Source organism: Alosa pseudoharengus, unplaced genomic scaffold (genome assembly GCF_046254945.1).
Source record: "Alosa pseudoharengus isolate Yale_2024_CS ecotype anadromous, Long Island Sound unplaced genomic scaffold, YU_APseudo_1.1 YU_APseudo_1.1_scf_10, whole genome shotgun sequence".
Taxonomy (NCBI): Eukaryota; Metazoa; Chordata; class Actinopteri; order Clupeiformes; family Clupeidae; genus Alosa; species Alosa pseudoharengus.
The window spans coordinates 12,198,765-12,212,313 of record NW_027468565.1 but is presented as its reverse complement, the minus strand read 5'-3'; the positions used below and the strand labels follow the sequence as shown (position 1 = coordinate 12,212,313).

The 13,549-nt window shown below is 39.8% G+C and overlaps 1 protein-coding gene across 14 annotated transcripts; it reads left to right on the top strand.

Moving 5' to 3' along the window:
• Positions 1-3,664: 3,664 nt before the first annotated feature.
• pax6a (paired box 6a) lies at positions 3,665-13,315 on the top strand. 14 transcript variants are annotated; one of them, XM_076300303.1, is made up of 12 exons: positions 3,665-3,710; positions 4,607-4,636; positions 6,986-7,116; positions 7,547-7,582; positions 7,672-7,905; positions 8,258-8,423; positions 11,144-11,302; positions 11,501-11,583; positions 11,693-11,843; positions 12,100-12,212; positions 12,334-12,478; positions 13,230-13,315. In XM_076300303.1, the coding sequence occupies exons 1-12, from the start codon at positions 3,698-3,700 to the stop codon at positions 13,313-13,315; spliced, it is 1,347 nt and encodes a 448-aa protein (XP_076156418.1). In that variant the 5' UTR covers positions 3,665-3,697. The 14 variants fall into 14 exon arrangements, with proteins under 14 accessions (XP_076156418.1, XP_076156427.1, XP_076156337.1 ...); XM_076300222.1 differs by having other exon boundaries at positions 3,686-3,710; positions 4,613-4,636; positions 7,672-7,887; XM_076300203.1 differs by having other exon boundaries at positions 3,686-3,710; positions 4,613-4,636.
• The last annotated feature ends 234 nt before the right edge of the window (positions 13,316-13,549 follow it).

Here is a 13,549-nt window from a genome sequence, read left to right as displayed (position 1 = left end):
ATATCTTACATGCTGTTAAATAATAAGAAATAATATATATGTTCTTCCCTCAGATGTTCACTAATTTTATCCATTGTGTTGAATTCTCTATACATTTAAAATAACACAGTTCACAGTATAGTGGCTCGTTTGCATCTGAATTGTTTGTCTTGCATTCTTTCATGTAAATAAATCATACTTTGTGGGGGGTGTCCCTAACGTCCTGTCCCTAACTTCAGGTTGAGGGTTACTAGGGTAAAAGTGCCTCGGCATTCCGGAGATTTTGAGCTAGGCTACATGGTTCTTGGGAACGCTCCGTACATCTACCCGTCCAATAGTGAGCTCGCAGAATCCGATAGTATTTCGCGAGGCAATATTGGTTGAAAAGTGTATTTGCATGTGTGATTAGTTAGGTCTGGGGGGGATAGCTTTGGCTCTGCCCAGTTTCCCGCTCTGGCATCTGAGCAGGAGGAAGTGTTTTGCTGGAATATGATGACAGAGGTCAGGCTCCGCTAATGGGCCACTGAAGAGGAGAGGAGGCGAGGCTGAGGCAGAAAGCAGGAACACATACACTAATACACTACTATCACCAATCAGCGTAGGTGCGCGCTCTCTCTCTCCCTCTCTCTCGCCCACGAGCGTGCATTTCTCAGTCTCGCGCAGCCCTGACATTCCATTTTATTGTCAATCTCTGTTTCCTTCGCAGGGATTTCCATCTTTGTCCGTGATCAATCGGAAATTATATAAGACAAACTCATCGAAGAGCTTATCAACAACTACTCTGATTCTTCCGCACTGAGAACTGCCAAAACAGGGCATTGGTTGGATCTTTCAACATGCCACAAAAAGGTAAGTTACAGCATTTTGGCTTGTATATAGTTTTGTTTTACGGTACGCTTTAAGGTATTGTTCGGCACAGAACTGTTTATATTCGCACACAAGCGCACTCACCCGCTCACGGTGGCGTGAGCACGCATTGACGAACACACACACACACACACACACACAGAGAGAGAGAGAGAGAGAGAGAGAGAGACACACACACACACACAATGGAATACTTAAGTGATAAACTTAAAATATACTAGGCTATGATTTCTGATATGATCTAACGTGGAGAACGTTAGAGAATAATCAACAGTGGGGCAATTGGTGTCTGGCCGATAAGAAGTTTTTAAAGCTTGCTGGTCAAAGGTAGCCTAGAAACAACTTGTTCGCATAGGAGACTAGTAATTTATGAAGTATTTTTATAAACTCCAGACTTATTAAATACTCTACTGCTTATGGATTATGTCGTTTTAATGCGACAGAGCACTCTGTATGACAGGAGAGAGCAAATCAACGTTAGGCCACTATCGGTCCAGAGAAGGGAGACTCATTGACCCGCTGAGGAGAGGGTTGTCAGCTTGAATCACGTTGTCAGATTCTGCTTGGCTTTATCACAAAAGTATACCGTGAACTTGATATATTTTTTTACATTGTTATAATAGGCCTGAATGTTGGCTTCTCAAAAGCTTAATTTTCGCTTAAAATGTAACGTGGATAGCGAGACTATTATAAACAAAAACGACGATATTACTTAATTTATATTAAACAGATTAAAGATAAGAAAATAAGTAGCATACAATTAATTGTTTTATCTAGCATGATGTGGTCCATGCTATGAAGAAAACTTATTGAAGAAAAATGTATTTTAGAATGATGTCTGTTTACGTCTATACAATAAGTAGCCTAGTAGCACAGCAAAAAATATTGTTTATCAAGGATGTGTCATATTCACGTTTGCTATTTAAAAATCATCATCATATAAATTATGATTATAACAGTAAACAACAACCACAACAACAATAATAGCAATGATAATAATAATAATAGTAAAATGCATAGTTGTGTTCAATGAGGATATTTCTGTACATGAATGTGATCAGAATGTCAGGCCTGAGTAAGCGTCTTTAATTAACGCCCTTGATATGGCGGATTAGAATGGGTGAAAATGCAGATTAGGCCAAAACAATTGAGGCTGCACCCTTAATATACAAAAAGTTCTGGTATGCGACAATATCAGAGTGGACACATCAACTTGGGTTCATAATAAAAGGTCAGAGATAAAGTAGGCTAGCGTGTAATTTATAATGTTCAATTTCAGGAAATGGTCATGTTGTTTGATTAAAATACATCTACAATGTGTGCATGCGTTACATAAAAAAAAAACATTGTGGCTAATTACATGCTAATGTACTATTGATTTATAATAGCCTATAGCTTTATAATGTGTGTTCATAAATCATTACATTACATTTGGCTGACGCATTTTTAACCAATCATGAAATCATGAAACGATTCATTTTCAGTTTTCATTTGCACCTCAATTTGTGACTTACAATACCCAATATCACGTCGTGGCTTCAGAGTTTTACATGCTACACTGTTACTGTAAATATAGGCTACCCTGCTACTCCATAGGATGAGACAAGAGTTAATAAAAAGGAAGAAAATCAAAGCTGGCCTCCTTCTCGGCAAATTTATTGAATGGCTCTTTATTGCGATTGTCTTACCCAAATGAGCACCCCACTGAGCTGTTGTGTCTTTTTGACAACCGCTAACGACGCACACCAGAAACACAATTACCTCTAGATATTTATAATAAGAAATTACTTTTCTATTTCTCGAAATGAGATAGACAAAAAACATTGGGTGTACGGGCACCAGGTCATGGCAAGCAGCAGTAAGGCTATGGCGGGGAGGGGAGTCTGTTGTGCTGGCTTGCATGAGAGGGAGGGGTCCTCCCCGAGCTCTTTGTATTTCTGAGAGTTGTTGGTACGTTTAGTTTGAAGCTGTGTAGCTAGTTAGGGAGCCGGGGTTTTACTCTCTGGGTTTTGGTGTAGAAGCAGAAAGGAAGCCATTGTTGAAATTCAGCGGGCTTTGTTGGCGAGCCTTCACCCCCTCCCGGGTCTACTTTTTCAGCGCTACCAGGCGAGATAGTCAGCGTGTGTCATTATGAGTGCATGCGAAGTACAGGAGAAATAGTATTATGAAGTTTTAAAAATATGCTGAAGGGAAAAAGCAATGAAAATTTCCGCCACTGGCTTTTCTTCCGAGTTAAGACCAATAATAAGCCACAATTTTATTTTTTTTAAAACCTACTCCACTGATCGGTTTAGGGCGTGAGACATAAATCAAGGAGGGAAAATTAAATGTATAATTTTAGTTTGCAGAGACACGAAGAATAACTTTGTTAATTTCCATTATTTGCGACACAGGTGGTTATGACGACTTCGCATAAACATTTAGTTTTACTGGCTTGAAAAGTGTAAAATAATCTAGGATTGGTTATGCAAAGAGAAGGTGTACTAATAAAATGTTTTGCTTTGTCCTAGGAAGATATTAACTAGTGCGAAGCAGATGAGAGTCTTTAATTTGTTTTAAGCGGACAGTCAACACTGTTTTCAGGCAAGTTTAAATGCTGGATATACACACAAAATATGAATGCTTGTGAAAACACAGCATTTGCCTGTGTGCCCATACGTACAAAAGGAAATTAAATATAATATTAGAGGATGCAATATATGCAACGACTGCAGTACACTGACATATAGGCATATCCTGACAAATGTAATATTTGTAGTGTTGCGGAATGTCAATACTGATCATGATTATTGTTTCTCCATGACTAATAGAATACTATAACCGAGCCACGTGGGAGTCTGGCGTAGCCTCCATGATGCAAAACAGTAAGTGATTATTCTTATTTTGGGTGTGTGTTCATTAGCAGTGTTTTTACTTGTCTATACTGGGAGATGCATGGAAAGGGTTGGATGTCTGTTTTGAGAGGATCTGCTAGAATAACATGCTGCATTTGAGGATAGGCCTAGTCTAAGGGGTTCAGGAAAGATTGTCACCAGCTCAGAAAGGTAGCCTAGGTAGGAATGTCAATAGCACAACCTTTACAGTTGGCTTGCCTTGCTTAGCATTTGTTCTACAATTGAAATGGTGTCCTCTTAAAACATAGAAATGTGACAGTTCTTTAAATAACTTGCCTGAAATCAATAGCTGTCTGAATGAGTGCTAATATATGGATATGCAGGGGGATTCGACCTATTTTGCAACTACAGTAAACAAAATTGTGCACCTTCTGTTTAGTGAGTGTAATATTAAAGGTTGGATGTCAAACTTAAAGGGACAGATACATTCTAGGCCTCCTTCATTCAAGTAAGATTAAGCATGAAAACAAAATCACTCATAGGGATACAGAGAGAGAGAGAGAGATGGAGAGAGAGAGGGAGAGAGTTTCTGCTTGACTTGACATTAAATAATTGCAGAATCGTCTGAATTATGTTAGGATTGGCTGCCAAACCACCCAATCCATTAACTAGAAGGAATTGACATTGCACGAATCTGATGGAACATTTATAATAATGTTTATGTAGATTTGAGTCTGAAACAGTGTGGGAGTGAAATAATATGGCTGGATAATAACATTAAATACAAAAGTGAGACAGGGAATATGAACTGCAGTGAGTCAAATGGTGTTGTGTTAAACACAAGAGAACCTGCTAAACAAATTCTGATTATTTATTTGGTTGGCAGAATAATAATAAACGAGACGTTATTTCCTTTCTTAATGCTGGACAAGAGGTGTATGACATCTGTAACGAAGGTGTGTGGAATGCCCTCCTCATTCTCTTTATTTGAATGACCCGTCTGCTGTAAGATGTTTTCATATGCTAATATTCCTGCATTGCCTGGCTCTGTACCATACACCATGCAATTATTTTCTTTTTGCAAACAGGGCCCAATTCTATACCTAAATTATAGGTATAGGCCTAAGTCTCGAAGAGAGCAACAACACCAACACTTGAAAGACTTCTCCCTTAACAAAGCATGGGGAATCTAGGTCATCTGAAGTAGGACATACTGTTGGCAGTAACAGAGTGATGTTAGGTTTCATACTGCTGCGCACAGGAACAAAAATTATGTTTTGAAGAATTAACCGTACATTTTAGATAGGTTGGCATGGTTCAGTAGGCCACATACATTATATACATTTGTTGGCTGTGGTGTGATTTACTTCAGTGAAATATGAAACATTTGCTTTACAGAAAAGAGTGACCAAAAGTGAGAAATGTGGTTTTATTTGATTTTTCCCCTCACATAATTCTGTGGTATGTGATCTATGGGCTACATGTGACTGGGAAGATAAAGAGGCCTTTTCGTTTTTGTTTAAAGGTCGTGGTTGGTTCTTTGTTGGGACTTTGCGTAAAAAACTTCTGGGTGTATACGGAATGGAGCCTCTAAATTGACACCATATGTTTTTCTATTTATTGACTTGCAATAGAAAACAAGGCGCCCAATCACTGCCTTGGGGCGTGATCGACACCGCTCACCTTGGGGAATTATATAATGATTAAGACTTAACCTTTCGAGTTTTATTTTATATCCTAATCTAAGTGCTGCTGCGCTCAAATGGATGCGTTTTAGTGAAGGGAGCCCCAACGCCTATAAATCTCATAAGTTAAAAAAATAATTTAAATTTGTCCTATATTAACACGTGAAAAAAGACATGCCAGTGTATTTAGACTCGGATGCCAAACTCTGTGTTATCTGTGCAGAACACATTTAGGTTAACTCTTCATGCGTAATTTCAGTCGAGATTTTAATTGGCATAGCCTAAAAAAATAATTCACCTTAAACTTCATATCCTTTTGTAATATTATCAGCGGCCTGTGTGTTCTCGTCTTTTTATTCACTCTAATAACATGCTTCTATGCATAACACATAACATAACAAATAGCTTCCTGTAGACTGCACGAGTGTAAATATAAGCTGTGGGTTTGTCGCTTGAAAAAAAAAGGATGTCACTTTTAATATATTAAGGGAGACGCGCGATCCCGGCACCGTGCCCGCGCAGAGCCTCTGGCTACCTTAAAATGAAGCTTCCCTTGAAGGGTAAATGAGTAGAGTCCAATTTAGTCTGAGTGATATCCAAATCCAGACAGAAAGGGTCGTTTTATCATGCTACTATTTGTCGTGACGATGCGATTTTCAAAAGCAGAGCGGTGTCATAAAGTGACATGCCTGCCACAAGTGCTCCAACTGATCTTTTCAATTAGCCTTCCATGCATGATCCAGGGCGACTTCCGCCTATTTCCAGAAATTAAGCTCAAAGTTGACGTGCAGCTAGCTTTATTTTAAAGACAAATGTCAGGCAGGCTCATCATATTTTCCCCCTCTTCTATATTTGGAGCTTATTTATTGCTAAGGAGCTTGTGCTCTCGGAGTCAATTTAACGGGAGGCTTCGAAGGGAAGGGACCTGAGAACTAGAGCAAACATACTGTACACCAGGGAGACTCGTTTTCCAGTTTGGCTTCAGGTTTGGTGCTTAAAGAATTTTGTTCCGCTATGATATTGCTGATGAATCCGTATTAAATAATTTGTTTACACGATGTAATATGAATTTAAAAATTGTGAAGTTAAGAAAGTTTATGTGTCGTTGCAACTCATAGTAGTCAGTGGATCATTTTTTTTTTTAAACGTTGCATTATAGCCTACACAGAGTATAACAATGTAGCTTATTAAATAGCTTTGGGTTATTTGATCTGGCTAAGGCGGTGAAAAGATGTGCAAATCTGGACTCAGCGGGCTTGAGATGTTTTGGTCGAGCTCATACCAGACTGCTGATGTTTATATACAGTGTTGTTCATGTGTAATTATAATAAGATTATATTAATGATATTGTGCGCACATCTGGAGTGGAGACACGAACATATGACGGACAAGCAATGCCATAATTAGATGCTATGATCATTTTAAAGGGATTTCTTGTTTCCTATGTGAATGTTCAGTTTTGTTTAGGAGCGCCTGCAAAGCTTTACAACCTTGATTTTTTTGCATAACTGCACTAAAAGCTCATATTTGACGCTTCCAGCTATATCGGGATGTTTTTTGTCGGGTAATTCTGCTATCGGTGCTGTTTGATATTAAGCGGATATTGCTCTTCATGCGCAGGTCACAGCGGAGTGAACCAGCTTGGCGGGGTATTCGTTAACGGCAGACCGCTACCAGACTCTACCAGACAGAAGATAGTGGAGCTCGCCCACAGCGGTGCACGACCGTGTGACATATCCAGGATTTTGCAGGTGACATGTCTACATTCGTTTGACTGGCAGTCAAATTCAATACATTTAACAGATTTGTTCCCTTTTGTGATTTCCCTAAGCTCGTATTAAGCGAGCTATACCTATTAGTCTTAGCCTATGCCTGAAAACACGATGGTACACCATCAACTTTACAAAGACTTTTAAGACAATCGTCGTGGCAGTTTATAGTAGCCTATGACTACACATCACTTATATTAAATATCAGTAGCCTGCGTGAGGTCATTGCTATTAATAATTTATAAAGGGGCGTGTTATGTAAGTTGGTTGGTATAGTCTCCAAAGCCAAATTGTATGGCTAAAAATAAAACACCTCGTGTTGTATTGGCATTAAAGACACCTCACTATTTTTACATTTTTTTAAACGTGCATAAGCTCTCATACCACTGAAGGTATATTTTTGTGTTTATAGACCCATGCCGATGCAAAAGTGCTGGACAATGAAAACGTAAGCTTATCGTTGTTTGAAAAATACATTTATATTTCACGCTAGTCTTAAATAATGTATGTGAATTGTGTCTATTGTTTTCTATCTAGGTGTCGAACGGGTGTGTGAGTAAAATCCTGGGCAGATACTATGAAACAGGCTCCATCAGACCTAGAGCAATCGGTGGAAGTAAACCAAGAGTAGCAACTCCCGAGGTGGTCGGCAAAATTGCCCAGTATAAGAGGGAGTGCCCGTCTATCTTCGCCTGGGAAATCCGAGACAGACTGCTATCAGAAGGGACCTGTACGAACGATAATATACCCAGTGTAAGTTCACCAGTGTGCGTTCCTAAAACAATAATCCATAATTCATATAGGGCCTATACAATATTGTATGCGCACACATAAGTAATTATGTGCTAATATAATAAACATTGAAAATTATAAATAATAAAGGAGAGACATATTGTTGCGACTTGTAGCCTATGCATGCTCTTACCTGACCTTGAACCTTCAGTGATGGATTTCATTGATCACCGACTTAGTTCTGCTTCAGATGATGTTGGTTCCTTATCTAAGCTATTGAGTGTGCATGCATGCAGTGAAGGGGGGCATGTAGTTGGGAAGTCAACGTGCCATCTTAACACAGATTGTGGTCTTTAATTAATGTTAACCCGTTTTTGGGTTCGTCTTTCAGGTGTCGTCGATAAACAGAGTACTGCGCAACCTGGCTAGCGAAAAGCAACAGATGGGCGCAGATGGCATGTATGAGAAGCTGAGAATGCTGAACGGTCAGACGGGGACATGGGGGACCCGACCGGGCTGGTACCCCGGAACCTCCGTGCCAGGACAGCCCAATCAAGGTATGGCGCGTTGTTTCTTCGACGGAGTAAAGGAAATGATCAGCTGTAGGCTATATGTGTTTTTATATTCAGTTTATTACGCAATGCAGTTATAGCCTACATTGATCACATTTCGCAAATGCATTGGCTATAGGTTAAGCATACTACTACTACTACTACTACTACTAATAATAATAATAATAATAATAATAATAATAATAATTTAGAGGGATAATAATGTCTGCGTACTGATCAAAATTATGGATTATTACTAGGCTGCCTTCTTTAAAATCAAGGCTTTTTTTTTACTTTTCTTGAGCTGTACGATCAGAAAAGGGCAAGTACCCATCCAGCATTTTGTCGTCCCTATTTCTATCACCCCCTCTGGCTCAACTTGCCTGACGATGAAAGAACACAAAGCAGTGTGCGGGATCTCTGTTATACAAAGGATGTTTCTGTCACACGCAAGAATTTGTTATGGGAACAGTTCTGTCGCTATGTAATTGCTCATTAGAGAACGTTTTGTTTCTCATTAAGGCGACATGAATTAACGTCTTGTTTGAGGTGACAGCTGTAGAAATGTTCCAGGGGACACCCCTGCACATGATATGGGCCACTTGCCAATTAGATATGTCAGTTGTAAGAGAACTTAACAATGTAAGAATTTTTGGCCTCTATATAAAATCTGCCTGCCTATCTGATTTTGTGACAAGCCAACACCCAATTTCAAAAGGTGTCTTAATGAGGACCAATATATTTCATTAACTGGAATCTAAAGGCAGTGGTTGCTTCAGCATTGTGAGTGTGTGTGTGTGTGTGTCTGTGTGTGTGTGTGTGTGAGTTTGTCTGTTCATGCATGTTGTAAATTCTACTATTGAGTAATAACAACAAGTACATTGAAATTATTATTATGGTTATTATTATTGTTATTATTATTATTATTATTATATAAATTCTTATACTTATGGCTCTACATACTTATACTTAAATATTGTCTCAATCTGTTAAATGCCACGCAACACTGAATAAAGCAGTGAATTCATTGAGAGTGACAGGGCCTGAGAAGTGACAACTGCATATCTCTCTCTCTGTGTGTGTGTGTGTGTGTGTCTGTGTGTGTATGCGTGTGCGCATGCATGCATGCATATGTGAAGATGAATATTCTTGTAGATGAGTTCATGGTTGCTTTGGTATGTTTCCCCCGCTGATTATTTACCCCTATTTTCTATGGCTAAATTATGTTGCGTCGGACCACTTTTTTGGAGCACTTTACCTCAGTAATCAAACACCCCTCTAATCACTTTGATTCATGGGGTCTTCCTTACAGTCTTCTTTCCAAGCAGACAAACTCACAAATGTACAGATTCTAAGTTTGGACCATGGGACGAGGCCTGTGCCTTCCCTCCTTTCAGCTAGAGTGAGCATGCTGTAGCTACTGCATCTGCATCTCCATTTGACAAGCTTGCAGCTGAGCTGTCTCAGCCAGAGAGCCGGAAGAGGGACGGTGTGTGTTGTTGTTGTGTGTTCATGTAGTATCTTATAACTGCTGTCTTCTATTATTTGACTATGTACACCACATGTGGCATGCTGTTGCTGCCTTTGATCAAACTAGCCTACTTAATAGCTGAAAAATAGCCTAATTAAGAGCCAAAAACACTTTCTGTGACTGTGCGTGCTTTATAGTAACAGGCCCTAGTATGTTAATCAGCATGTGCAATACAAAAATCTTGGAAACTTTTTTTTCTTTGAGTGAACAGACAGAACGAATCCAATTGGAATCAGTTAAAGGCCCGCCATAGTGTGCGGCAAATATGATGATATCATCTGCATAATGTCACTCAAGCGGGTGTAATTGAGCAAATTGCTGTTATACTCATGTCCAACAAGGCAGCAGGTTGAGGCTTATCAACTCACAGTCGGTTTCCCTGTCCCTTTTATTTAGCTAACTGGGACTGAATATAGAGATGTCCCATTCAGGCTCCCCTGGGCTGTTTTTCTCTCATTGCCTATAGAAGGCATAAATCCCGACTGGCGTTGAACAGACCAGCCCAGGGGACAGTGATTAATGATGGCCATGCATAAAGGTTAACATACTGAGCTGAAAAGTCTGTTGACTGGAATCCTTGTGCGACAATGAAGAGCACTGCATGCCTAAGGAGAATCCTTTTGTCGCCTCCTGCAATTGTGTCCTCAAAATTCTGCCCACGAAAGTTTGCCAACCCTTCTTGGGCCGAGTATTTAATAGTTTCCCTTACTCCTCCGGCATTGTGTCATTGTGAAAGGCAGCTCCTTCTATTCAAGTGTTGGTGGTCATCTCAATGGGTCTACAAACGCCCATATGGTGGCTACAATTGAAGGACCCTTCTGCTGAAGGGAGGGGGGAAAGTTTGGGGTTTTAAAACATTTCAGAGGGATTGAAAAGGTTTTACCACATTTTGTCACATTTCTGTAAAACCCCTTGGGCTCACCAGCTTTTGTCTGGTGGTGATAAAAGATCTGTGTTGAGGCAGAGAGATTGCTTGAAATATTTTCCCACAATATTTCAAAGTGCTGCACCCTGCTTTTTGTATATTCTGGTCAAAAGACAAGTTCTCCACATTTGAAAAAGCATCAGTTTAGGTGATAAACAAAGGCCTGGTAACAAAGAAGGGGAGGGGGGTATTTTGTGTACCCGAAAATAAACTATGTTTAGAGATGATAGTAGCATGTTTGTATTGATTGTGTCTTGTTCTGTGTTGCAGATGGGTGCCAACAGTCTGATGGGGGAGGGGAGAACACTAACTCGATAAGTTCAAATGGGGAGGATTCAGAGGAGACGCAAATGAGGCTCCAGCTAAAACGAAAATTGCAACGGAATCGCACATCATTTACACAGGAGCAGATCGAAGCACTTGAGAAAGGTATAGCATGAATAAAACCAAGATTTTCCTCCCCAGTAAATAAGCATTGAATGCAAAAAAGAAAAGAAAAAAAAACGTTCTTGTAGTGATAACTTGACTTGCAAGTGTGGGTTACTAGCTGAAATAATTTTCATTGATTGTGTGAGGCTTGCCCATGACTGTGTTCGTTTAACAACTCTGATTCCATCTTCTCTTCAGAGTTTGAACGAACACATTATCCCGACGTCTTTGCCAGGGAACGGCTTGCAGCCAAAATCGACCTCCCTGAAGCCAGAATACAGGTGAGGCCTGTTTTCCCCCCTTACACAAGCAGTAACTTCCGAGGCCATGCATGAGAATCTCACATGATCGTCGAGTGCTAAGCTAAGCTGGAGACCTTTGTGGATGCAGGTGTGGTTCTCAAACCGAAGAGCGAAGTGGCGGCGTGAGGAAAAGCTCCGTAACCAGAGACGGCAAGCCAGCAACTCCTCCAGTCACATACCAATCAGTAGCAGCTTCAATACCAGCGTCTATCAGCCTATACCACAGCCCACGACGCCAGGTAATTACTCACAAAACGCCAGCATCATGTCATGAATAAGGAAACGTGTGAAGGAATGCCATGCGTTTACAATGAATAGAATGTGATATATTTATGTTGAATCGTTTAACATTTAACATCATCAGGCAGCATACTACATTATGAGTTTTGATTAATAATGAAATTAAACAGCAGTCGCTGACTTCCAGTAAACAGCCATGCCTGAAGGATGAATTACTTATTAATTCCAACCCTTTTTTTCCACACCTCACCATAGTATCCTTCACATCAGGGTCTATGTTGGGGAGACCAGACACAGCGCTCACAAACACATACAGTGCCCTGCCACCCATGCCAAGCTTCACAATGGCCAATAACCTGCCTATGCAAGTAAGTCTATCTACTCTCTTCCCAGGCTTGGCAAATATGAGATTGGAAGACATGTGGATGTCTTTGTTATGATATACTGCATTGGTTGACATCTCTCTCTCTCTCTTTCTCTCGTTCATAGGCTCCCAGCCAGACCTCGTCCTACTCTTGCATGTTACCCACCAGTCCGTCAGTAAATGGCCGAAGCTACGACACGTACACCCCCCCTCATATGCAGGCACATATGAACAGCCAAGCAATGGGCACATCAGGCACCACCTCAACAGGTACGCTGAAATGAAGAAGAAGCGTGACAGGGCTTGTTGATATGTTTAATACACTCTTGTGCCACTCACAGTAATACACGTTTTTAATCTATTAAGTAATGGTTAAGTCATTTTTAATTGTACAAATGACTCAATAGTTATACTATGTATATTATATGTTGCCCGTAAGATATACCTTAAAATGTAACTTTTTGAGGTATTTTCTAAAACATACTCAACTAAGGTTTCAGAACTTAATAAGTCTTGCATCAGTGTCTGGAAATATGTACTGTCTAAGACCAAGGTTAGGTAAAGTTGCATCTTTATAAAAAAACAAAAACAAAAAAACATAAGCTTAAGTAAATTATTATTGTACTCCTTGTGACGTAAACCTATGAGGAATATCTACAGCTGTTAATAATAATAATAATAATAATAATTAGCTGTTAATTAATTATTATTATTATATAATTATTATTATATTTATTTTGGCTTAAATATAATTTCTTGTTGGTATTCTTACTAATAATGATGACCAGTGTTCCAATCTGAGCCATACCCATCAGGCCCATAAATCTTTTGAAAGTTTATAAAATGCTAAGATGGAGACACCGTACCTGGGAAACATACCTCAGGCTTTTTTGCAAGGGAAACATATATTTGTTTATTTATTTATTATCTGGGCCACTGGAACTGTTTTAATGCAAGCCAGAAATAGCCATGGCATAAAACAGTATGGCTCATCATTTCTCTCTCTCATTCGACTCGGCAGGTCTTATCTCTCCAGGAGTATCAGTCCCAGTCCAAGTGCCAGGCAGTGAACCGGACATGTCTCAGTACTGGCCTAGACTACAATAAGGAGGGTCCCTTCCCCTTGCCACCCCACCCTCCTGTGCTGTTTCGCTGCAAGACGGCGGTGTTGTGGCAGTATTTTACTCCAGAGGAGAGGAGAAATAAGACTCTTGAGGACATTCTTTTTTTTCTACTGGGATTGTGCCATTCTCTATGTATCTTTGGATATGAAGACTCAACGAAGGAAAAAAGACAAACAAACTAATATGAGAAAAAAAAAACTCCTGTAAAGTGCCCTGT